This window comes from Peromyscus californicus, unplaced genomic scaffold (assembly GCF_007827085.1).
Source record: "Peromyscus californicus insignis strain IS unplaced genomic scaffold, ASM782708v3 Scaffold_4__1_contigs__length_199733344, whole genome shotgun sequence".
In the NCBI taxonomy this organism is placed as follows: domain Eukaryota; kingdom Metazoa; phylum Chordata; class Mammalia; order Rodentia; family Cricetidae; genus Peromyscus; species Peromyscus californicus.
Window position 1 is genome coordinate 69,532,236 of NW_026294562.1, and position 25,831 is coordinate 69,558,066.

A 25,831-nucleotide genomic window follows, 5' to 3' on the forward strand; every position below is an offset into this window, starting at 1 on the left:
AATTTGATTTATATAAGCATTTACTTCTTAATAAGGTTTGAATTGTAACCTAATTGAAATAATTGCTATTCTTTAGGGACTAACATTACTTAAGAAAAAAAATCACCACAGATTTGTTAAACGATTCCTGTACTCAAGTAAGAATGACTTTTAAATTCCCATTGGCCTCCCAGAGGATGGATGATTGGACTCCGTGCTAATGCGAGCCTTTTGTAAGGTCTTCTGACCTGGAGCTCCCTTGATCCTGAGAAGATGACTTATTTCCTTGATCATACCAGATAAAATGAGACTCTCAAAACATCCATTTAGGTTAGGAAGGAAGGTGGAATTCCTGAGGTATTTGTAACTAACCTGACATTTCTAAGCACCTGACTTAAATGAACTTTGCCCAAGAGGGCCTTGAAGTTTATCAGCAGCACAGCCCCTCCTGCTGGAGAAGAAAACAGCCCTCTTTTGTAAATGCATTGCCCTGGGGGAAATAAAACTAGGCAATATCATCCATTCCACAAATGTTTGTTTAAGGCCCCTGGGACAGAGTGATAAAGAACGCAGACAGGATCTTGCCTTCTTTAGCCTATTCAACATGGTAGGAGAAGTAGATTTATTTAATTAACAAAACAATTGTGATTATTGTTCGGAGATAGGAATAGCATTAGGGAGGGGGCACCTCTACATCAGGAAGTCGGTGAAGGAGTGGATGAAGGGGGGATACTCAAGCAAAGACTAGAAGGATATGAAGGCTCTTTCTCACTGGAGCAGGGGAGCAGGAGGGAGTGGGAGGGAGGGGTGATGCTCTTGATGGCTCAGAGGGTATCTAATGTGTTGGGAAGAACTGAATAAACATAATAGAGCTCAGATCCAAATGTGATGTGTGAGAGGCACCTAGTCCATAATAAGAACTTTAGAGGGCTTTGTGGGGAAAGAGAGGCACGGCAGAAATCAGTGGACCATACAATCAAGGTTATTCGCAGTACTGATGGCAGTGGGAGGGGAGGAAGGGGGGCACATCCTGGGTACATCTTGAAGGCTGGTGACAAGGGCATGTGTGAGGGTTGGTGCAGGAACAAGAATCTAAGATGACTCCAACTTCCTGCTGGAGTGAGTAGGAAGATGGCAGAGACAAGTGGACAAACAGGTTTGGAGGGAGGAGGCACTCCCCTAGTGGATGATGCCCCAGCCCCTTAGTAAACTCGGCCTTTACACCTCTGTTTGGAGTTTGTTTTTTGTGTTTTTGAGACAGGGTCTCTTCTATCCTTGGCTGGCCTTGAACTCACCATGTCACCCAAATGACCCTGAGCATCTGATCCTTCTGCCTCCACCACCTGAGTGTTAGGATCACAGGCCTATGGCACACTCCTGGCTTTTGTAGCCTGGCCTACTTCAGGATGTGCTGTATATGTACAGGAAAAGAAATTATATATGTAGATAGAATTATGCAAATTTTTCACACACACACAGCCTTGTGTCATCCACCTGACACTTATCAGACTCAGTATTTGTAACTGACCCAGGGTTTGTAGAGAGTGGAAGCAGGAGGGAGGGGCCTATCTTGCTTCATTTGATAAACAAATTCAGTTTTTGCATCTGATAATTATGCACAGGTTATATTCAAGTTGTGGGTTTCTTCAGGTTTGTCTGTTTATTCTAAAGGTGCCAAAGATACCCAAATCCACTCCTGGTATTAGATATTAGGGAAAGAATGGTACTGTTGGAATTAAATGGGTTTTGCTGTCCTTTGTTTTGGGACAGGGTCTCATTATCTAGCCTTGCCTGGCCTAGAACTCACAGACATCCATCTGCCTCAGTGCCGCCCCATCCCTACCCAGTGCTGGGATCAAAAGTGTATACCACAATGCTCAGTTTAAATTACTTTTAAAGAAAAAGAAGACACACATTCCCTGTGTGATCTTATATGCAGGTTATCTGCCTAATAGTAAAGTTAGTTTACAAAGAAAATAATTAGAGGTAAATGTGCAAGCCAAGACTCCAAGCCACCCTGAGCAACCCAAGGTCATGAGCTGATTTCATTTGCCCTTTCCCTGGGGAATCATTTCTTGGCTCATTGCCTTGCTACTATTCTGTAGCACAGCGGAAGGCCCCACCATCCCTTGCTTAGTGCCAGAGTTTAAGCCAGCTGTGGGGTCTGAGAGGTTTGTGTTTATTGGCTTTTAATGACTCAGCTAACAGGGATCATTACTAAAAGTAATAGGAAGCTAAGAGTGTGGAAACAGAACGAATGGACTGGCAGGTTATTCCTAGCAGTTCCTTAGCGCTGCCCTTAGACATACAACTAATTCTTTACAGTAATTAAGAAGGATCCTCCCTCTTAATCAATTCACTAGTGCTACATAAAACTACTCTGGTGTTATTGTGACCCCTCAGTATCAGAAGGAATAGTGTATCCACAGACTTCAAACGCTCTCCGTAATCCTGGCCTAACAACTCAATGTTGCTGTAATTCCATTAATGGTATGATTGAAATTATTTATAGTTAGCACTGGTTAGTATCATATCCCTCATGCTTCTGTTACCTCTGAAAGAATCAACTATTTCCTGTCTTGGATGAGATCTGGTTGGATACAAATATTGACCAGAGATTAGACTAGGCCTTTTAAATATTAACTGACTATGGTTCACACTTACTCAAAATAGCATTTATTAGATTGTGAAAGATTTCCTAAGGTGGTGATTTCTGAATTATTTAAAATGAATACAGATACATTTTAGTATTGTGAAAGGAGATAAATCTCATAGTTATATTGCATAAGTAACTTGGTGTGTATTTTCTACTTTAATGGGATGGGGAACAAACATTAAGTCATGGAGGTAATAACTTATATTAGTTAGTTGTGGCGGCACGTCTTTGGTCACAGCACTTGGAATGCAGAAGCAGGTAGATCTTTGTGAGTTCAAGGCCAGCCTGGTCTACATATTGACTTCCAGGCCAGCCAGGACTACATAGTGAGACCCTGTCTCAGATTTTAAAAGTACTCTTTCATGTGTCTATGTGAGTGTGCATATTTGTATGTGTGGATGCATGCATGTGCCTGGATGTCCAAGTTTGATGTTGGAAATTTTGGGGTTTGTTTTTTTTTTCTCCCTTATTCATTGAGTCAGGGGTTCTCAATCAAACCCAGAGCTTGCCCAAACAGCTAGTCACATTGCTGTGGGGACTTCTCAGGCTGAGATTACAGGCCAGCTGCCATGCCCACCCAGCATTTATGTGGGTTCTGGGGAGTGGAATTCAGGTCTTCAGTCTTGCAAGGCAAGCATTTTAACTGCCAGGATACCACTCCAGCCCCAGATGTAATAAAACTTCTTATTCATCTTTCAAAGCCTTCCTGGGCTTGTTCTCATTGAGATTTTCAGGTTCATCTGTTTTCTCCCTGCCCAGGCAACTTTGTCTCTTCTTGTTGACTATATCTTAATTTTTTTGCTCTGCTCCTGGACCTTTCTTCCCCGAGTTTAGGGCCTATGTACTAGGGAAATCGCATGGGAACCACCTCTCATAATTAACTAGATTATTGTGCAAGCCAACTACTTCATCCTTTCTCTTGGAAGCCTCTGTCTATCTCTCCTTACCCAGTTTCAGACCTTGGGAGGTTGCAGTAGTTCCTAAATGAGTCTTTGGGATGATGCAACCCTTGAGATGACCCAAACAGACACTGTACTCTGTGTTTAATTCCCACACAGGGCTGCAACACAGTAGGAACCAGGAAAGAGAACAGATAAAAGCATAGAGCATTGAAGATTTTGTAGTCTGCAGTGTATGCCTTTCAACAGTAACACAAACTTACAGAAATAAAGCTGCTGTCTTTAGAAGAGAGTTCACAGCTAAAGGTGTAGCTAAGTTGGTAGAGGGCTTTTCTATAAACCACCAAATCGATATTCTATCATAGCACCCGTGGGGGTGGATGGCCAAGGCCTATAACCACAACATTCTGAAGGATCACAAGTTCAAGGTTACGTAGTGCAAATGAGACCAGCCTGGGGATACATGAGACCCCCTCCCACCCCCATCCACACAGACACACAGACACACACACACACACACACACACACACACACACACACACACACACACACATCAATTGGATCATTTCTCTCTGGAAAGATCACACACAGCCTGACATCAGTTTATGAGACTAAAAGTCCTAGCATTGCTGTATGTTCATTATTTTTCCAGAAGGTTTGATAAAATGTACAATCCAGTGTGTTTTAAAAACAAATGATAGATATTGGATAAAAACCCTACCAATCCAAAGCAATTGTAACTCCCAACTCGTAGGCTTTCTGTTCAGCAAGTAAGTTAAAAGAAAGGGGAGAAAGTCTCTAAATTTTTCTTGTTATTAAGAAATGATTTTTTTTAAATGCCAGAATTTACCCCTAGGATTTTATTTTTGAAATTATGCAAAAAAAAGTCTTGATTTATTTTAGTATTGCACAGAACCCTGTAAAGGTTTAAGTCCTTTCAAGTCTCCTGTCAAACAGTGTGCTTGTTGTAAGAACAAAGGAGGCAATAAAACAGTTTGGGTGGGGAGGAGGAAAGGAGCACCTAGGACAAAGTCCCTGGAAAGGTTGGAAAACAAAAAAAACAACAACCAACAGTCAGGTGAGTTCCAGCACTTATCAGTTCTAGCAACTGTAAACAGCACACCCTATCAAACACAACACCGTAGTCCCTCTTGGTAGCCCACACCTTTGATCCTAGCACTCCATAAACAGAGGCAGGTGGACCTGTGAATTTGAAGCCAGACTGGTCTACACAGTGAGTCCCAAGCTAGCCCGAGAGATATAGCAAGACCCTGTTTCAAATGAAACAAAACGAAAAGAAAAAAAGAAAGTTGTAACCCCAGCACTTTCAGAATGCTGAGGCATGAAGATTGCCACCAGTTCAGGAGGGTCAGAAGCCTGCCAGGAATTCAAGGTCAACCTGGGCTGCATGAGACAAATAAGACTTGGAATATTAAAAAAAAAAAAAAAAAAAAAAAAAAAAACAACAACAACCCAGGGCTGGGGAAATGACTCCATGCATACAATGCTTGCAGAAAGTATGAGAGCCAGAACCTATATAAAAAGTCAAGTGTGGTGGTGTGATTGTAATTCCAGCCCTCTGAGGTTCTACTAGCCAGTTTACCTAGCCTAGTTGACAAGAGCTCTAGACCAGTGAGACACCCTGTGTCAAAAACTAAGGTGAGAGCCTGAAGAGATAGCTCAGCTATCATGAACACCTACTGCTCTTCAAGGGGACCCATGTCTGATTCCCAGTATCCACATGGCTGCTCACAGCAGGCTGTAACTTCAGTTCAAGGAGATCTGGTTCCCTCTTCTGGCCTCTACAGGCACAAGGCACGCAAGTGGTGCACAGACATACATGTAGGCAAAACATCTGCACACATTAAAATAAAATTTAATTAAAAAACCAAGGTGGGTGGCATTTAAGAAATGACACCTGAGCTGGGTGGTGGTGGTGGTGGTGGCGGCGGCGGCAGCGGTGGCGGCATGCCTTTAATCCCAGCACAGGGAGGCAGAGGCAAGTGGATCTCTGTGAGTTCGGAGTTAGCCTAATCTACAGAGCAAGTTCCAGGACAGGCTCCAAACTACACAGAGAAACTCTGTCTCGAAAAACAAAAACAACAAAAAGAAATGACACCACCCACTTAAGCGTGCACCTATATGGCACCTGCATACATGTGCACGAACACATACATGCACAAGCACACTGACAAGCAACGAAGAACGAGGAAACTTTAAAAAAAAAATGATGAAAGTTTGTTATGTATCTTATGCTGGGAGGACGCACATGAGTTATATATACCCCAGACTTTTGGAATAAGGTCGAGGGGAGGCAAGATCGCATAAATATTAGGCCCAGGCTCCTTGCAGGTTCATTAAGACTCAGAAAGCACCATTTACCATTAATGAACCCACTACTCCTGAGGGCTTCAGCAGTGCGCTGTGGAATCTGCGGATCGTATGGCCCTGGGTTCGAGACCTGGCCCGGCGGGCTTGGCCTATCTGCCTGCACCCCAGGCCCCAGCCCTCCGCTTACTGTAGGGCTCCATGGTCAGCTGCTCCCCGGGCCCCTCGGGCCGAGCCCTGGCGGCGCCGCCCTCCTAACGCCTGTTCTCCGTGACGGGCGTCGCTCGGGTTGTCCTGACAACCGCGGACGGGGCCGGGCGGGGCCCGGCAGACGGCGAGAGGGAGGGACCAAAAAGTGACGTGGAAACGCGGAGCCGCGCACGGGCGGGAGCGGCGTAGGGGGTCGGGGCTGGGGACCTCGGCTGCTCAGGCGGAGCCGCGCCCCGAGCTCGGGAAGCCGCCGTCAGCTTCTGTCGGGACCACGCGTGCGTCGGCCGAGCTCGGGAAGCTCCCACTGGCTCCGTTCGGCCTCGGTGGCCGCCGCTGCAGGTAACGGCAGGGCAGGCGGCGGGGGAGCTGGGAGGCCGCGCACCTGTTGCAGCCCCGCCCGACACGGCACAGCTGAGGGTGAGGGCGCCTCAGCTCCGGAGGGAGGATTGCAGCTCTAGGCTGAGCTCCCCTGGACCCGGGAGGGTCTGGGACCGGACCCCCCCGAGACGCGCGAGTGAGAGTCAGAATAGACCCTGCTCCAGCTGGAGGACCCAGCCATTGCACCGCAGTAACCCCAACTAGAGTCCGGGCTTCCCCTGCACCTGGCGTCGGCCCAGGTCCAGGGTCTGGATGACCCCCGAGACGCCCGGGTGAGAGTCAGGAGAGACCTTGCTCCGGCTGGAGGACCTGGCCTTTGCACAGCTGTACCCTCTCCCCAGGGTGAGGGTCCATGGCACCAGGATGTTACCCCAGGTCACGGCCCCTTGATAACACCCTGGAGGACGTCCTCCTGCTTGGGGAGGTGGGGCAGAGAATCGGGCCTTTGCGTGGCAGCCCCCTTCCAGGATGGGTTCCCCTGCACCAGGACATTGCCCCAGGTCAAGGCCAGGATGACCCTGAGACTCCTGGGTTTGGGTGCCCTCTACTCTGCCTGAAGGACTCGCCCTTTGCACAGCATGTTCCAGAGTGGGGTGTCCGACCGCATTGGCCTAGGTGAGGGTGGGACTGTTTGAGAGTGAAAACAGCTCCTACCTCAGTAGTAGGCCAAGCCTGTCTCCTGAAACCCTGGGCATTTCCTCCCCCAGTCTTGCTCAGTCATCCCTACTATCACCTATCACATTTCAGGAGGTGGGATCTTGCTGACTGGTTTAGTTTGGGCGTGTGTGTGTGTGTGTGTGTGTGTGTGTGTGTGTGTGTGTGTGTGTGTGTGTGTGTGTGTGTGTGATGTGTTACAATACTCCTGTTTGGGGGGCGGGGAGGAGTCATTGAATCAACCAAACTGTGTAGGACACTGGTTTCAAAGATGCTGATCCAGGTTTTGCTTGAAGAAAGGTGTGAAAATCACGAGGGAGTTTTAGCCTGTATGCTGTAAAATTTTCAAACCACCCCAGAGAGTGTCACTGGTTAAGGAGGGGGGGAAAAAAAAAAAGAGGCCAGAAGGAAGGAAGAAAAATGGAGAAGAGATAAGGATGGGAATGAGAAAGTGCAGAGTAGCAGGGGGAAATTGTAGAATTGATTTAACATTCAGGTCTGGAGATTAAAGCCCCTCCATCAATTCCCACTGCTGCCATAGACAGTACTAGAGGAAAATGGAAGGCCCAGCCGTATTGGGGTCATATAAGTGATTACTCATCTTTGCCAGAGGAGAGATTTCTACTCTGTGGGTGTCAAGGACACAGGGGAGAATTACTTTCCACTAAGGGAAACATTCAAAGCTTCGTTGAACCCGAGAAGCATCTATTCTGCGATGGAAACAGACATTTATTATAGTCTACCAAATTAGGCTCCTCTCTCTGGTTCTATGAGGGTGATTGTCAAAGCAAGGAGGCTTATGTGTGGGTGTTGACAAGCAGTGTGATTTATGCAGAACTCATACTTCCTAAGTTAAAGTACCAAACTGAGAAATTCAGGTTGGAAGTAAATGTATCGTGAGATATTTCCCATAATGTCCCTGCAACTTAGAGAAGGAGGAGCCAGGGTAAGATTCTGGGTGCTTCTGTACACAGTATTTCCCAAACTCTGGTTCACATGGACAAAATCAGAATGAGAGCTTTCTCATCCAAGACAGGGTTATGCCTGTCAGTAATGCAATAGCAAATGTCACAGACAAGCCTGCCATTACTGACATACACACAAAAAAGATAAACTGTCCCAAACAGTAGGCTAGATACTGGGGGGAGGGCTCTTTATTATTATTTTTTTTTTAAGAAAAATGACAGATCTCTATGCTAAGGTAATAAAGACTAAATGTAGTGATTGCATGTGGATTTTAAGAATGGTGGAAATAAATAGGAATTGATGGCATACCTTATAGTGGTTTGGAAGAGACCGAATCCTTGAAGTGGGCATTGAGGAAGTCTCACTCAATCCATAAAGGCAGCTAACTGTGAAAGCAAAATTTAAGGATGTCATACCTGTGAAAGAAACAACTGGCTAGGAAATGACATCGGAGAGGGACAGTATCTGCCATTTCCCCTCTAGCACCTAGCACAGTACACTTGCTCAGGGGATGAGAAGAACTTCCCTGTAGGGAGTTTTATCATCAGAGAAGATGCTCCTGGCCAGAAACTGTTAATGGGTTAGGACTTGGAAATGAATGATAAAGTTTTTATTGTAACTTTGGGGTTTTTTTTTCCCTGCTATTATGTCTATTAACTTTGGCTACCATGTTCAGTGTATTATTGGTGGTCATAGGAAAACAAAAGGCACTCCATGGGGGGCATGGGGTACTTTGTTTTTAAATTTTCAAGTTTCTTTGTGCACAGAGCGGGAGACGTCACTACTTAGCTGATGTGTAACTCAAGGTAGCAAACCAAAGCAGCCTTAGCATGGGATAACAAGGTAGCCAGGAAGACGTAAAAAAGTGCAGCCCTTTCTTTTTCTTAGATCTGTTGGCCACTCTCAGAATGAAAAGTAAAGACAACTCAGTTGAGGTTAACTTGATTTAGCACAAATAGGGCAGCCAAAATTACATCACTTGAGTATGTAGGTTCTGTCTCCTTCCCCTACTATCATAACTGGGAGAAGGTTTTCTTTTTTGCTTTGAAGAATTTTTGTCTTTATTTTTGTTAGCATGGTTTGGGTCTTTTTTCCTCTCTGCTACTTTCTGAATTCATAAAGGAGCCCGGTCACAGGTAGACTACAACCTGATTTCCATGTCTGCTTTCGGGTTGTCCCCAAACCTGTTACAAACCACACTCAAACTATCGGACCCCGCTGAATGCTTGCCACGCTGCTCTTCTCCTCATCCGTGGTGTAATGGTGCTCCGGGATCGGGCTGTTTCCTGCTTGCCAGCACATCTTCCAGGAGGAGGCTCATGCCCACTAAATGAACTTCTCTCCCGATGGAGGGACTCTACAGTGGAGCTCTTAGCTCCAAAACTACATTTTCTTCTAATAGTTTTCTCTCTTTTGTTTTTGGATCTTGAACCTCTGATAAAACTTTGGTTTTTCTTTTCTGTAAACCCACAGCATGCTGCTTCCATAGTTCCTTTAGTGCAGAGGGGCTTTGGTTGTATCTGAGGTCTTGAGAGGGACAGTAGCAGAGAGGACAGCTTGCAGGCTTTTTACCAGTCTGTATTTCTAGGTACACCTCTTTGGGAAAGCTGGGAGCTGCTCTTTGCTCATAATCAGGTGGTGGTTTGTCTGATAGTTTAGTGAGAATCGGAATACATTGTGTGTAATTTTAGGGACAGGGGATATAACTCAGTTGGTAGAATACTTAGTGTGAACTAAGCCTTGGGTTCAGTTCCCACCCAGTGTAAACTAAATATGGTGTCCCACAACTGTAACCTCAGCACTGGTGGGGTAGAGGAAGAGGATCAGAAGTTCAAAGCCATTCTTGGTGACATGGTGAGTTCAAGGCCAGGCTAGGCTACATGAGACCCTATTTCAAATAATAATAATAATAGGGAAGTGCTAATAGATAACGAATACTGATATCTTCCATGTTGTAAAAGAACTCCCCCTCTCCCCCAGACAGGGTTTCTCTGGGTAATAGCTTTGGCTGTCCTGGAACTCACTCTGTAGACCAGGCTGGACTTGAACTCACAGAAATCCACCTGCTTCTGCCTCCTGAGTGCTGAGATTAAAGGCGTGTGCCACCACCGCCTAGCTTTGTTTTTGTTTAAGGTATGGAGAGGAGATCACTAGGAGTAGGTTTTGGTAACTGTGGTGCCAGTGTCCTGGGGAAGGGGAGCCACTGGAAAGAGCAGACTTGGAGGTCTTGGTGACACAGGGTAAAGGAGAAGACAAGGCTACTCCCCAATGTCTGATGTCAGCGGTTTGTTGAAGTCTAGAACACAAAAGAAGGAAGCAAGCTTTGTACAGAATATGACAAATGGGCCAGCCAGTGGTAGCGTATGCCTTTAATCCCAGCACTCAGGAGGCAGAAGCAGGGGATCTCTGAGTTTGAGGCCAGCCTGGTCTACGTAGTGAGTTCTAGGACAGCCAGGGCTACACGGAAACCCTGTCTCAAAAACAAAACATCATCAACAACAAAAACAGATATGACAATGGAGCCGGACAGTTGTGGCCCACACCTTTAATCCAAGCACTTGGGAGGCTGAAGCAGGTGGATCTCTTGAGTTTGAGCAAGTCCAGCCTGGTCTACAGAGCAAGTTCAGGACAGCTAGGGCTGCACAAAGAAACCCTGTGTGTGAGGGAGGAGGGGATATGACTGTGGACTGTGTGCTGAGTTCAGGTTGAAGCATGAGCACATGCTTGTTGTGCTGCCCCATAAGCAATAGTTGGACACGTGGATCCGCAACCACAAAAGCCTGCAAGGAAGCTGGGAAACTGCACCCAAGCCTTCAGAACCATTTGCTCACAGTGTCTTTAGTAAGGGAAAGGGATCCAGGACCCTGGGGCACATGTATTTTACAATGGAGGAGGGTGGCGGTGGGAGACCCTCACAGACTAAGAAAAGGGTGACCACAAAGGTAAGCTGACCTGTGAGAAGGGTCCTGAGGTATGCAGGTCTGGCCATTCCCTGAAATCATTGTGCTCTCCACCCTCAACCCAGCTCCTGGTCGTTATTAAAGTGAATGCAGAGTGCCTACAGTTTGTCCACAAGAAAAGAAAGCCGCTCGGCATTTCTAGGGCTCAGGGTCTCTATTTAGGACAATAATCCATGAAAAATGTAACTTCAGAAGTTGGCACTCACGATGCCTCGGGTCGGTAGTAGGCTACGGTACTTGTATGTTTGCTCTGTTGCTTGATTGCTTGGGAGAAAGGGAGTGTCAGCAGAACACGGTGGCCATTGACTGTGATCACAACACTCACATGCTTGAGGCCGGAGGTAGAGGGTAGCCTGAGCTACATAGTGAACCCCTGTCTTCTAAGTAAGTAAATTAATGAATTTTAAAAGTTCAATAAGATGACTAAAAGTTCATTTTATAAATTTCAGAGGTAAAATAAATGTCATATTTCTTAGGGAGACTGATGGGTGTACGCTCCTCAGATCTTAGCTGTACTGGGTTCTACCCCATGCACGAAGGAGTAAGCCAAGTTAGTATTTTTTAGTGTATTGACTCTGCTTTAAGGAGCCCTTAAGCTATTATGCAATCAGAAGTGATTAAAAAAATAATATTGGAAAGACAAAGTACTTCACTGTGGGGAGTTGAAGTGTGAACATTAAGAAGTCTTTCTGGCCATGCACCATGGTGCACAGCTTTAATCCCAGCACAAGCAGAGGGGATCTCTGTGAGTTTGAGGCCAGCCTGGTCTATGTAGTGAATTCGAGGGCAGTCAGGGCTGTATAGAGAGACCTTGTCTCAAAAAAAAACAAAAAACAAAACAAAACAAAAAACAACCTTACCAATATAAAAGTTTAAATCCAAAAATATTTAAATTATAATGTATGAATCTTTGAAATCCATGTAGAGCAGTGAAATGGCTTAGCAGGTAAAGGTGCCTGCCACTAAGCCTGTGAAACTGAGTCCAGTCCGCAGAGCCCGCATGGTAAAAAGAGAGCCAACGCCTGTAAGTTATCCTCTGACCTCCATACAAGTACCCTCATGGCCCCCATACAAAATAAATAAATACGTACATTTTTAAATTAATTGTGCAATTGATTATTCATGATGCATTTGATATGGAACAATGTTGAATAAAGACTGACTGGTTTTCTAGGTGCTTTTCCAAAAGCTGATGAATTTTTTTTTAAATTTAAATTTTATGTTTATGGGTGGTTTGCCTGCATGTACGTCTGGACCCCTCATGTGCCTAATGCCAAAAGAGGGCATCTGATCCCCCTGGAAAAATGGTTTAAGATGGTTGTGAGCATCCATGTAGGTGCTAGGAATTTAACCTAGGTCCTCTGGAAGAGCAGCCAAGTGGCTCTTAACCTCTGAGCCATCTCTCCAGTCTCAAAGATGATCAATTTCATTTGTTTACTTAAACTAGATGTCGATGTTTTTGAAGTCTAGAAAGGTTTTAAAAATAAAATTTAAAATTTGACCTAATCTTTTCCAGAGAGACTTTAAGTAGCTCCTAGAAAGCAAACACATTCTGGAGAAGGCTAGCCCTATGAAAACATGGGCAGAAAAAAAAGACAGAGCCTTGTTGTGCAGCCCAGGCTAGCCTGAACTTCTAGTTTTGCCTCAGCTTTGGGCACGCTGGGGTTACAGACCTGTGCCAATGCACCCAGCCTTCTGAAAAATCTCAGGAACGTGACTCCATTGTGTCAATGGAAGCTTTCTGTAGCTGAGAAAGCACTCATGCTAAGTATTTGACTTGTAGCCCCATGAGGGCAGTTAGAACCATGCCTTTCAAATACATAAACAAGATCTGCAAACAGATCTGTACCTGATTTACTTCAAAAACGTCATTCTATTTGCATTTATTATGTGTGTATTATTTGTATATGTATGTATGCAGGCAACGCACCTACCACAGCATACACTTGTGGAAGTCACAGGGCATCTTTCAGGATTCTGTTCTCAGATCAGCAGGCTTGGAAAAGAGTATCTTCCCCTGCCCCTTTTAAAAACACTATCTGACATCTCCTGTGGAGTAAAGTATTTCTTCAGCCTGCACTGATATAATACAAACTCCTTTTCTTTTTTGAGACAGTCTCACTGTGTAGTTCTGACTCTCCTGGAACTGACTTTGTAGTAGACCAGATTGGTCTCAAACTCCCAAAGATCTGCCTGCTTCTGCCACCTGAGTGCTGGAAGTAAAGGGGTGGGCCACTTCACCCAGCCAAGCCCCTGTGCTTTTAAGGAAATTGGGAAGAGCAGTTGCATGGCTCAGCAGGCACCATACACTAATCCAGGATCAAGCTGGGGCCAGACTGCCTGACTTCAGACACCTGCTGTGTCACAGCCAAGGTGCTTAAAAACTGGGTAAATTAACCAAACCTCTGAAAGCTTAAACTTCCTCATTTGAAAAAAAAAAATGAGACTGATAAAGTAAACCCTCAGGGGGTTCTTAAGGGTTTAAATGAAATAATCCATGTAAAGTGCTTAAATGCTTAACAGCATCTGGCATAAAATACGCATGCTGTAAGTGCTAATCAGTAGACTTATCATCGTCATCATCATTAATCCAACTTCAGGAGATTGTGGATCCGTGTTCTCCAGCTGTGGTCTGCAGATGGGTGCTGGCCCCAGCCTTCCTGTCATGTGAGGAGAGGAGTTGCTACCAGGACTTTTGGCTACAGTGGGAGAGGCAGTGTGTGCATTTACACAGAGACTGGCTGCTGTGGGTCACCACTTGGCATAAAATTGCCATGGAATACTGGACCCAGGATCATGTGCTCCAGAAAAACAGATGGCCTTTTATCCTAGCTCTCGCTTGCAGTCCTCATTCTCTCTCTTGCTAAACATTAGCATTGTGGGTTGTAAATATATTGTTCATTGCTTCAGTGAAGCCTTACTGATCACAGTGCCCATGCACAGCCCTGGGTCTGTTTTCTAGGAGTTGCAAAGATAACTCTGAAACCATCTCTATGCTAGAGCAAGAGCAATCTGGGTAAATGTGGGAGTTAGTATTTGCAGTGGTTTTATAAGCTTGGTCACCTGGGCTCCTGCATCCCGGAGAGGACAGCAGAATACCTATTTGTACTCTAGCATCATGTGGTGTCTGTCACAGAGGTCAGTGTTCCCAGTTTTCAAAACAAGATTTGACTGTTCTAGAAATATGCAACACTAGCAAGCATCTGAGTGAGAAAATAACTTTTTTTTTTTTTTTTTGGTTTTTCAAGACAAGGTTTCTCTGTGTAGCTTTGGAGCCTGTCCTGGAACTCACTCTGTAGCTCAGGCTGGCCTGTGCCTCCTGAGTGCTGGGATTAAAGGCGTGCACCACCACTGCCCTGCCGCCCGGTGAGAAACTAACTTTTAAAGGTTACTATTGAGAGCCCATCTTCTTACACTGTAACTTGTACCTGAAAGTGGGAGTCATAAAAACTGTGGCAACAGGAAAAGTTTTCTAAGCACACAGCAACCCCAGATTAATTCAAAATCGAACTGGAAATGAATCTAGGTGTTTCTGGCACTGCTTTCCCATGTTGTATCATGCGTCTTCACAGCAGCCTTTGTTCTGAGCATACAACGTGCACGCTTCACACTTTCTGTACCAACAAGCTCTGCCCGAAACACTGGGGCTCAGATTCTAAACCATTGTGTGTTACTATGGCAGTACTTTTTGTTTGTTTGGTGTGTGTGTGGTATATGTGTACAGGTGTCTGTGCACATGGGTGTGTAAGTGTAGAGGCCAAAGGTCACTGTCAGATGTCTTCCTCAGTGACTTCTTCACCTTATTTTTGGGGACATGGCCTCTCATTGCACCTGGGGTCACCAACTTGGTTAAAACTGGCCAGCGAGCTTGTAGGATCCACCTGTCTCTGTCCCTCTTCCCCCAAGGAGGAGAGTACAGATGCACCCCCACACTCAGCTTTTACGTGGATGCTGGGGATCGAACCCATGTCCTCGTGCTTGTGCAGCAAGCCACTGAGCCAGCTCCACAGCTCCTGATTTACAGTGCTCTCACTGTGCACCCAGAGATTTCTGCTCTTATAAAACAGTGCTTTAATTACCAAGACTGAATACTTTGTACCATCTTTCCTCAGCATGCCTCAAAGTACTGTGCCTTTGCATTCTGTTGTATTAGCGTCCTTGGTTTTAAAAACTGCTGTTTGAGTTGCTGGCTTGAATTTCGTGGGAAAAAATTAAACAAATCTTGGCTTATAAGGATAAAATTTCCTGATTTTGAAGTCTCCGTAAATATACTTCTGCCACTTATACTATGTATTGGTGCAAAGTGACATTCTCAGCACTTAATAATTCTAAAATCAAAATGTCAGTTAACCTTAAAAAGCCCTGAAGAAGCTTCATGTCCTTCAGGGTATCCAGCCAAGATTCATTCTTTGTGCAAAAATAAGCAAACATGGCAGTCTCATTAGTATGCAGATTTGCCTTTGGCTTTAATAAACAATGATACTATATACATGCCAAAGAATTGTTTCAAAAGTGAATTTCTTTATGATCAGTAAATGTTTGATTTATATATCGATTTTGCGTACCTGTATAACCAGGGTCACGTCAAAGTTTCTCAGGTTATAAAGGGATGATGAGCAGAAAACACTAAGAAGCCTTATAGAAGACCTGTCTAATCATTTGCTCTTATGTGCAAACACATGGATCATGAGTGATTTACTGCTCTGTTGTAGATATTTAGGATTTTTCAGAGAAATTAAAATCCTGGAGAGCTTTTGCATTGGCTACATGTGAAGCTGGGCATCACATAAAAGAGTAACTTAAAAGAGGTGAGATATTTTATACCTGTCCTGTAGACCCAATCTTGGGGCCAACTGATCTTTCAGACCTACTAGAAAATGATATTAAAGGGTTTTTGTCAAGAAATTTTCCTTAGCAGGGGACTGGAGAGGTGGCTCAGTGGTTAAGAGCACTTGCTCTTCCAGAGGACTCAGGATAAACATGCATCAAGCAAAACACCCAAACACATAAAATAAATATAAAAAAAAATAAAGAGAAATGTTCCTTAGTTTGTAATAATTCTTCGGGTTTTTATTGTTGCATGAATTGCATTTACTGGTTTCTCCTGCTGGGTGTCCCTGCTTAGAACCACTCCCATTGTGCCTTGTGCCTTAACTTAACCTCCTACTGGTTCCCCCAGAGCTGGATCTCAAGGGCAACTTTAACAAAACTAAAGGCAGGTGATGAAAAGATAGACGGGGTTAAAGACAAGAGTGCACTGTCAAACTTCAGATGAAGATTGCCAGGAAAGCAGAGAACTTTGAAAAAGTTGGTCAAGAAGTGTCCGAGTTATCCCGCACATGAACAGCCTTTGTACCAGTGTGTCAGGACACTTGTGGCTCCCTCTCATTGTTGAAATCATCTGCCCAAATTTGCCTGTCTCTCCTGCATGGACCAGCCTTGCTTTCCTTTTAGTTGCTTAGCAATAAGATGAAGGGCATGCATATGTCATGAACAAAGAATTTCTGTTTCAACACCCCCTCAGCCTTGGCTGGACTGGAGCCCCGGGAGAGAAGCCAGCCTGCATGTTCACACCATCTCAGCATGGCCACCATGCAGGCGAGCATCAGGCCAAATGTTGGCTGAATGAGTGAAGAAACCTGGAAATGTAGACACAGAGAATGAGACTGATTGGACTGTGAGAGGTGCCTGTGATACAATGCATCAGATGTCTTAAAGGCATAAAATTCCTAAAGACCACAACATGTATCATTATTTATTCAATTACAGTTTGTAATCAAGGTTCTGGATCATAGGGATTAGCAGTGAAGGAGTTGAAGCAAAGCTCCAGCAATAGTCCAAGTCAAGACATGGATGGGTGGGTAACTAACTCCCTGGTATGTGAGGCTGTTGCCTGCTCACTCTCAGCCACAGAGACCTGGAATGTGCTGGCTTCTGAATCTCAAGGCAGCCTTTTCATTTCCAACAGTAACTCCTGAAGGGACCAAGGAAAATCTGGATGCTATTGAGTTTATGAATTTGCCCACTTGCCCATTCCTCCTTTCTAAGGGTAGCAAGAGTGTATAGCATGTCCTTGATAAAGAGGACACAAGTGTCACCATAATGACTTCCTGATGAGGTGATTAGACATTACTCAGCAATGCTAAGGGATCTGGAACTCAGAACAGTGATGTGGCAAAAAGCAGCTGAGCAGGATGTAGGACAGCCTGCAGGGAGGCAGGGGTTGGGGTTCAGGGGAACAGTGGTCACAGATCCTGGGCATGATGGCCTAAGGAAAAGAAAGGAATAGAATTCTGAGAAATTGTTAAGGACTTGTTGACTGGCTTTGTTGGGGGCGGGGGGAACTTGATAAAAATATCTCTGAAGCGTTAGCATCATTCATCCATCAGCAGATATTTACTGAATGTCTCCTATGCCCCAGGCAGGCCCTGTTACAGATGTAGTGAGCCAAATAGAGCCAGAGCTCTACTTCACAGAGCTTGCCATCTGGAGGACATCTCAGACACCAGAGGTACATATGTTGAAAGGCTGTGATGTATGGAGAGGAGGTGGCCAGGGAATCCTTTACTGAGCTGACCCTTGGCAAACCTTTATAAAATAAGGAAGTGAGGCACTGGTTATCTGAGGAACATTTCAGACACAGAAGAACAAGTACAGGGCCTGAGACACAGTGAAGGAGCCCTGATAGGGCTGAGGGAGACCAAGACAGCTGAGGGAGATGGGGCAGAGTGGCACCAGGTCCCTGTCAAACACAGCTTCTGGAGGTCACCACTGTTGTTCCTGAGCTTAGGAAGCATGTCCTCCATCTTCAATAGTCTTTGGTCTTTGTAGTCTTTCTTACCTCCCTCTGACTACAGCAGAGAAGGTTTAGACAGAGCCCACCCAGGTAGCCCAGGATAGCCTGAGCTCAAGGTCCATGGTTACAACTGCCTTTGCTGTGCAAAGCACATGCTCATGAATTTCTGGGATTAGGTACCTGATACTGGCCTTTTGAGACCTGGAGAGTTGTCTTGCAGGCTGCTCCACTCCCCAAATCTGCTGGTGTCTGGTGTCCCTTTATGAGTTAAGGTTAAAAATATTATATAGGGGCTGTCGAGCTCAGTGGGAGAAAAGCGTGAATGCTCACTGCCCACATCTGTTGAAGGATCAAGTAGAGGATCTGAGATTATAAAACAAAATCAAGGGGTCCTGGCAGTGTAGCTCAGTGGTAGAGTGCTTGTCTAGTTCGCATAAAGCCCCCGGCCTGAATCCCTACCCTGGGAAACAGATTCAAGGATAACTTCATGGAGGCCATGTTGGGAGCTCAGTTTCAGACATGCAGAGTTTGAAGGGCTTATTCAGTGTCTAAATGGGAAGTGATGGGAAGATGTTTTGAACACATGAGACTGGAGTCCAGGGAGGCGGTAGAACACTACCCTGTTATCAAGGGAGGAGGGAAGAGGGCCAGGGACTGTGTTGGGAAAGATGCAAACACAGAAGAATGCAGCTGAGGAACTCAGAATACTGTAACAAACTAACCCAAGAGAAAGCAAACCTGAGTGCCCTCAGCCTCCGTTCCTGCTCTTCTGTGTTTCTAGAATGATCTGACCAGACCTCATATGTCTAAATGATTAAAGCATGGCCTTTTCTCATCTCAGCTTCTGGTTCTTGCTCACCAAGGCTGTTCCGTACATGTGGGTTTTTTGTTTGTTTGTTTTTGTTTCCTGTATTTTTAATACCCAATTACAAGTTGTTACAGGCCCGTTTTCAAAGGGCAGCCCTGAGAAACTGCAGCCTACAGTGTATATGTAGGATCGCTCTGAAAAGGATGTTTTCACATTCAAATTTCTTCTAGTAAAAGGTTTATTCTGATAGCAGTTTCAGTTTAATTTTAATTTTACTTGAGTGACATATAACCCACCATATTTGCCTGCTTATCCTCCCTCCCTCCCTCGTTCCCTTCCTTCCTTTATCCCTTCTGAGTATCCTTTATCCCAGGCTGGCCTAAATTTCACCATGTAGCTGAGGATGGCCTTGAACTTCTGATTCTCCTGCCTCCACCCCTCCAGTGCCCACTTTATACAGTGCTGGGGCGTGAACTCAGGACTTTTTGTGCTAGGTAAGCACTCTGCCAGCTGAGCTATAACCCTAGCCTCCATGTTCTTTCTTCCCGTGTTAGTTTGCTAATGTAGGGCATGGATCACTTATATATTTTTAATTACTGCTAGGGAAAAAAAAATGGATTTGCATAGCTTAGTACAGATGCAGGCCAAATGAAGCCAGGTATCTGAACATCATTGGGCCTTAAATTCAGCCTCCAGTTGGGTCTCGGCGTCTCCACTGTCCAGCACAAGCCACATACAGTCACAAGAAGTCACTCTGACTGCTCCAGAGTCTGAGAATTTAATAGCTTGGCTCTTCAAACTCACCAGTTTACACTGAAGCCCTTTGTAGACCCAAGCTTTCCAAATGGTTTTCAAACAAGCCTGTCTGGTTTCTAAGGGCCAGGGAGGATCACCCCCCTGGTTGAGTGTGCAGATGATGGGGTGGCATGGATTCTGAGTCACTGAGACAAGCGGGACTCCAGGGCAGCAGTCTGGTTTTGAATTTTCTCTGCTCAAGGGAGTGTGAGGACAACGTTCTGCTCTGGTAGCTTACACTAAAAATGACCTGAGTTTCACTGGGGGAAAGTTAAACTGTGGATATATGTTATTCAAAGCTGCAAGGCACACCACTCAGGAGCATGGTAGCTCCTTAGGAATCCTAAGATTCCTCGGGTTGAGCGGGCTACTGAGTGTATTGTTCAGGGCTCGGGCATGCTTGGTAGCCCTGGGGCACCTTCCCCAGCTCTCTCAGGTTGGAGGGTTTCCTAACTCTCTGCTGCTGTGGCCTGAGCACCCCAGAATGATAGCCAGCTCCAGAGAGGAATGTTTCCAGCATGGGAATCCCGGGAGTGACTCCGCATGACTATGCTGCATCCCTTTGGCACAGCATGGCCTCTTCCATTGGCGCATTGGCCATCTTTTGTTCCACTATAACTGTGAAGTGGTGTGAACACATTCTTGTATGGCAGAGTGGCCAGGTGAGCCTTAGGTCATAAAAAGAGCATGCTCAGAAGATGTGTCTATTCCCCAAGGGTTCATAGTGGTCACTCCTATGGTCATGTTCAAACACTGGTTTTCAAGGCAATAAGAGATAGTTATCCAAAGCCAATTGTGAGTGACAAACCAGGAGTAACAGGTTTAGGTGGCCCTGAATGATGTGTTCCTCAGAACAAAGGAAATCAGATAAGTGCATTTACCAAACACATGGGTGAGGACATCAGGTTCACCCAAGCAGAGCCAGGGAATCTCTCCTCCAGGCTCCAGATGACAACCGATGACATCCTTAGCTCTGGGTTCCGTGGAAGCCAGTGGTCTGTTCAGCAGTGTGACAGTGCATTCCAAGCTTTGCTTAATAGAAACAGGAAGTTAGGTCAGATGTGCTGGCTGGTAATGAGTATCTATTAAGAGGACTAAAGGCAGAACAAGAGGATTTTGACTATGCAAACCATTCTGTCTCTCCACAATCGAAAAGTTCCAGTCATCAGCCTTCAGGATCTTCAACACACTTGTGGCTCATGCTTTGTGAGACTACTGATTGCTGTGGGATGTTCAGTATGTTAAATGTGTTGCTCTGATTGGTTAGTAAATAAAACACTGATTGGCCAGTAGCCAGACAGGAAGGATAGGCGGGACAAGCAGAGAAGAGAATTCTGGGAAGTGGAAGGCTGAGTCAGAGACACTGCCAGCCACCACGATGACAAACAGCATGTAAAGATGCCAGTAAACCACGAGCCACGTGGCAAGGTATAGATTAATAGAAATGGATTAATTTAAGATATAAGAACAGTTAACAAGAAGCCTGCCATGGCCATACAGTTTGTAAGCAATATAAGTCTCTGTGTTTACTTGGTTGGGTCTGAGCGGCTGTGGGACTGGCGGGTGTCAGAGATTTGTCCTGACTGTGGGCCAGGCAGGAAAACTCTAGCTACAACTGACTACACTCAAGGGTGTGCCATAAATTAACAGAAATGTATTCAGTAAAGATGATAGCTGTGCTATGCTTGTTCATTTTATTTTTTTTAATTTAAAATTTTTTTATGTATAAATGTTTGTCTCCATGTATGTTTATGTAGCACATGCATGTAGTATCCATGGAGACCAAAAGAGGGCATCAGAACCCCTGGAGCTGGAGTTACAGATGGTTGTTAGCTACCATATGGGTGCTGGAAATCAGTCCCAGGTCCTCTAGAAGATAGCCAGTGCTTTTAACTGTTGAGCTCTCTCTCCAGCATCTTAGGCTTTTTTAAAAAGTAAAATTGGTAAGAAATAGTCCCTAAGGTAATCAGGGACATGGTGTAATGGCAGCTTAACTTCAAAGATTACAAGGGTGAATGAGAACCCTGAGATGTGATTCTAGTTAGAAGGAAAGAAAATGTGAACCTAAGACTAAACCTTAGCTTCTTCAGCAGGGTCTGCTTCCTAGACCTGCTGACGTCAGAGTTTGCCTGCCAGGCATCTCTAGCTGCCTAGTTTCCTGCAGCTGTCTGGGGTATCATCTCATGCCATAGGCAGTGTAAAGGGCCATGAAGAGAATCCACAGTGTACTTTTATGTTTTTATTATGCAATATTGTGGTTGCATTTTAGTTTGGAAGCAGGATGCATTTTTCAGAACCCTACTGAGACAGAGGCGGGAAGTGTCCAGCCTGCCCCTCCCCTCCCTGTGCCCTCTGCCCTATGTGTGTGTCTAGTGCCTGGTGCCCAACAGATCCTTCTTGAATGGCTGGCTCCCAGGCACCCCCTGGGCCAGTGTGCAGATCTTTTCTTCTTCCTTATGAATGAGGGGCCAGTCCTGGAAGCAGCTGGAGGCTAGCCCGGGAAACAGCAGTTCAGGTAGCACAAAGCTGTGAAAGCGTGCGTACAAGGTGACCATAGGTCCTGCTTTATGACTTGTTCGTTTTAACTTGAGTTTCCTCTGTTTGTTTGGTTGTTTTGCTTTGTTTTTAATTTCCACCTGGTTGATATGAGAAGGGACTTTCCCTAACATCACCAATTGGCTTATTTCCCCCTGTTAATCTCTAGTAATTGGAGAAGGAAGAGAAACAATGTCTCACTTGATATGTAAGGAATATGTTCTTGGTGTAAATCTCACCTTTCCATAGGCAAGCTCTCTTTACTTAGATTAAAAGTTATCTTTTTATTATTTTGGCTCTAGCTTGTGAGGCTTCACACTCAGGAATCTTAAGAAATATTCTGGAGACTAATTTAATTAAATGAAGGTCTTATTAGCAAAATATGGGGGGGAAAAGAATAAATTCACATACCTCCGTGGCATTTCTAAACTGGCATGAGCAGTCCTTTACTCCCAAGGCATGCTGGGTAATAGACTTTCTGGTAGTCTGTGTTTGGGGACCACTCTCCAGGCCCACCGGCCCACCCCGTACCACTCTGCCCATTATAAAGACCGTGTCTCTTTGTCAGGGGATTAGGTGACCACGTGACTGATTAGCCTCACAATTCCGATGAGCTTCCCTGTTGCTTTCCATTCACAGCTACGGCGCTGCAGAGGCCTGAACAGAGGTCAGGGAGAGAGCAGCAGGCTCAGTGAGGATCGTTTTCCAAAGCTGCGCTGCGCTCTGCTGTAAGAGCCGGCCTGAATTATTCCCGGTGGGAAGCAGGCAGCGGCCGGCACAGAGAGTAACCACTTCACAGAAAAGGCTGACTGTTGGCCTTGAGTGTGTCTGTGTTTCTGTTTTTAACTCCTTGTATGTTACCAGATTTTACACTCATCTTCCATGTGTTTGTTTTTAGCACGGTTTATTGAAAGCCATGTAACAGACCAAGAGCATTGAAGTGAGCCGGCACAGAGGGTAACCCAGCAACGAGGAACACAGGTTTGAGGAATTAACTTGCTGAACTCCCGAGCTGGGCCCGGGAGCCTGGCTGAGCGTGTGAGTGGGCCTCACATCCTGTCTGCAATGGGCTGCTGACAGAACTGGACTGTGGAATGTGAACGGCCTGAGCTCACTGCGGGAAGAAATGGACGACGAGGAACTGGAGCATCCAAGCTCCTCCCCAGAAAAGCGCTATTTTCCCGAATCCCTAGATTCCAGTGATGGGGACGAGGAAGGGGTCCTGGCCTGTGAGGATCTGGAGCTGAACCCTTTTGATGGCTTGCCGTATTCATCGCGCTATTATAAACTGTTGAAAGAGAGAGAAGAGCTTCCAATATGGAGAGAAAAGTACTCCTTCATGGAGAGTCTGCTGCAAAATCAGGTTGTGGTCGTGTCAGGAGACGCCAAGTGTGGCAAGAGTTCTCAGGTGAGGAGCCGCTAGGAAGGCCCGTGGCCTTGAGCTTTTTGTATGTGTAAAATGCTGCAACCAAACAAAAAGAACATTAGCAGCTTGGGTGCTGTAAACCAACCTTGGTTATTACAGACAGGAAACTGTGTGGAGTGTACCTAGATTATCCCGGAATAATAATTCAGATGATCTCATTTGTAGATGAGGTCTTAGAAGATGAAGTCGGTGTTAAAACCCTCCCGGTTTTAGAGGATTACCGTTGATTTTTGTTTATGTGCCAGTGGCGATAATCACAACCTCTGACTCTTCTTGCTTTTTTCCTTTTTTAAAGGTTTTTTTTTGGTTATTTTAGTTTTATGTTTATGAGTGTTTGGCCTACATATAAGTCTGTGCACCACTGTGTGTGTGCCTGATACCCAAGGACACCAGAAGAGGGTGCCAGATCCCCTAGAATTGGAGTTAAGGACAGTTGTAAGCCATCATGTGAGTGCTTCAAACTAAACCCAGGCCCTATGAAGAACAGCCAGTACTCTTAACTGCTGAGCCATCTCTCAGCCTGTGACTGTTCTTATGTGTGAAGCTGGCTGAGCTCAGAAGCCAAATGCACAGTAAATCATTTTCTTCTTTTATTTATTTGTTTTGGAGGAAAGGTCTCCTGTAGCCCAGGCTGACCTTGAATGCCTGATCCTCCTGCTTCTACCTGCCAGGGCTGGGATCATGAGTATGTGCCACAGTGTCCAGCAGAAATCCTTGTTTGCCTTGCAGTAAGAAATACCAGAATGGCCAAATATCCAGATCAGGGACAATAGAGAGAGGAAAGTGTTGTATATTGGGTGTGGATGTTCACGTGGGTCCATAAAATCATGAGACAGAGGTATCTCAGGATGAATTTTAGCCTTTTCCAGCTGCAGGGGGAGACTCAGCCTCTGTTGGACTGAGACCCCCTCCCTTAGCCAAGGGCATTTTTATTGTTCTCCAGTTTACACCTTTAGCAAGTTATTTCCATATCCCCAAAACATCGTCTCCCCTAGGAAAGAAGTAGGGCTATTCAAGGATGAATATAGTAGCTAGGAGTATGGCTTGGTTGTACAGCACTTGCCACAGACATCTGAGCCCTAGGTTTGATTTCTAGCATGCTAAAATGATAAATTTAGGAATACAGATGTTTCCAGTGTTGATGTGAGCCAAGGAGGATTTTTGAATTGGGCAGAAGGTAGTGCTTTGTTGTGAATATAATTGTATTGGGGGGTGGGTCCCGAGCTCCAAAGATAGTTACTGAATACTTCCTGTCCAGTTTGTTGTTTGAACTTCAACTTTTAACTCAAGAGAGGTCTGTGTTTTACATAGCAGATTCTTGTAATGAAACAATTAGACTAGACCACACAGATTAGCTGGTAGAAGGCACAGTGGGATTTCAGACGACAGAACTGTGGCCTGGAAGCCTTAGACAGTGTGCTGGCTCAAGTTGCACAGTCCTGAGCTGGTTGAAAAGAACAGTCACAGCCAAGTGTTAGTGGTGCACGCCTTTAATCCCAGCACTGAGGAGGCAGAGTCAGGCGGATCTCTGTGAGTTCGAGGCCAGCCTGGTGTACAGAGCGAGTTCCAGGACAGGTACCAAAACTACACAGAGAAACCCTGTCTTGAAAAACAAAACAATAACAAAAAAACACAGAAAAGAACACTCACACTGTGCCTGCCTCTTCCAAGTCGCCTGAAATGTACTTTGGAAAGAGGAGGGCTGGTTTATATCTGGTTTACAGCTGCCAGTGTCAAGAGTTTATTGTAACTTTTTATTTACTCTGATGAGTTATTTTTATATCGACTTACTTTAATTCATTATAAGAACTAAATGAAATTTTTTCTGGTTTCTGTGGACAAGTGGACATTTTTTATTTTAAAATTTATCTTTTCAAATCTTGTTTTTATGCTTATTGTGCTTATTTCAGATTGATAAAGAATTTTCAGTAATAGTACAGATGTTTTTCACAACTGTCCCCAGAGTCTCCAAAGATATTGCCATACCACATTTGATTCAGCATCCCCCCGCCACTTCCATGCATGAACACACACATTTTTGTTCCAAAATTTTTAAAGATTTAGTGTGTGTGTGTGTGTGTGTGTGTGTGTGTGTGTGTGTGTCTGTGTCTGAGTGAATATGTGCCTTGTGTGCGTGCGCCCTCCGAGGCCAAAAGAGAGCTGAAGTTACAGGTGGTTGTAAGCTGCCCCACGTGAGTATGGGAACCAAACTCTAATTCTGTCTTTACCCCTGAGCCATCTCGATAGCCCCTATTCTGCACCTTTTAAGACTAAATTGAGATGTGATGGCCCATGTATTTAATCCCAGCACCCAGGAGGCAGAGGCAAGTGGCTCTCTCAGTTTGAGGCCAGCCTGGTCTACAGAGAGAGTTCCAAGACAGCCAGCCTATATAGAGAGACCCTGTCTCAAAGAAAAATAAATAAATAAATAAAGTTAGCAA

General features: G+C 45.1%; 2 protein-coding genes across 5 annotated transcripts in view; one reads left to right on the plus strand and one right to left on the minus strand.

Moving 5' to 3' along the window:
• The window catches only part of Fank1 (fibronectin type III and ankyrin repeat domains 1), a 113,176-nt gene extending 106,990 nt beyond the window's left edge, over window positions 1-6,186 (minus strand). For 2 of the 4 annotated variants that reach the window (XM_052711873.1, XM_052711872.1), the window contains exon 1: window positions 6,053-6,185. In XM_052711873.1, the coding sequence (XP_052567833.1) occupies window positions 6,053-6,065 (13 nt within the window). In that variant the 5' untranslated portion in view covers window positions 6,066-6,185. Of the gene's footprint in view, window positions 1-6,052 lie in introns of all 4 variants that reach the window. The other 2 variants (XM_052711874.1, XM_052711876.1) reach the window with 2 other exon arrangements.
• A 93-nt stretch (window positions 6,187-6,279) lies between these two features.
• The window catches only part of Dhx32 (DEAH-box helicase 32 (putative)), a 57,962-nt gene continuing 38,410 nt past the window's right edge, over window positions 6,280-25,831 (plus strand). Inside the window, exons 1-2 of the mRNA XM_052711871.1 lie at window positions 6,280-6,411; window positions 22,863-23,372. Coding sequence (XP_052567831.1) covers window positions 23,091-23,372 — 282 coding nt within the window. The 5' untranslated portion in view covers window positions 6,280-6,411; window positions 22,863-23,090. The remainder of the gene's footprint in view (window positions 6,412-22,862; window positions 23,373-25,831) is intronic.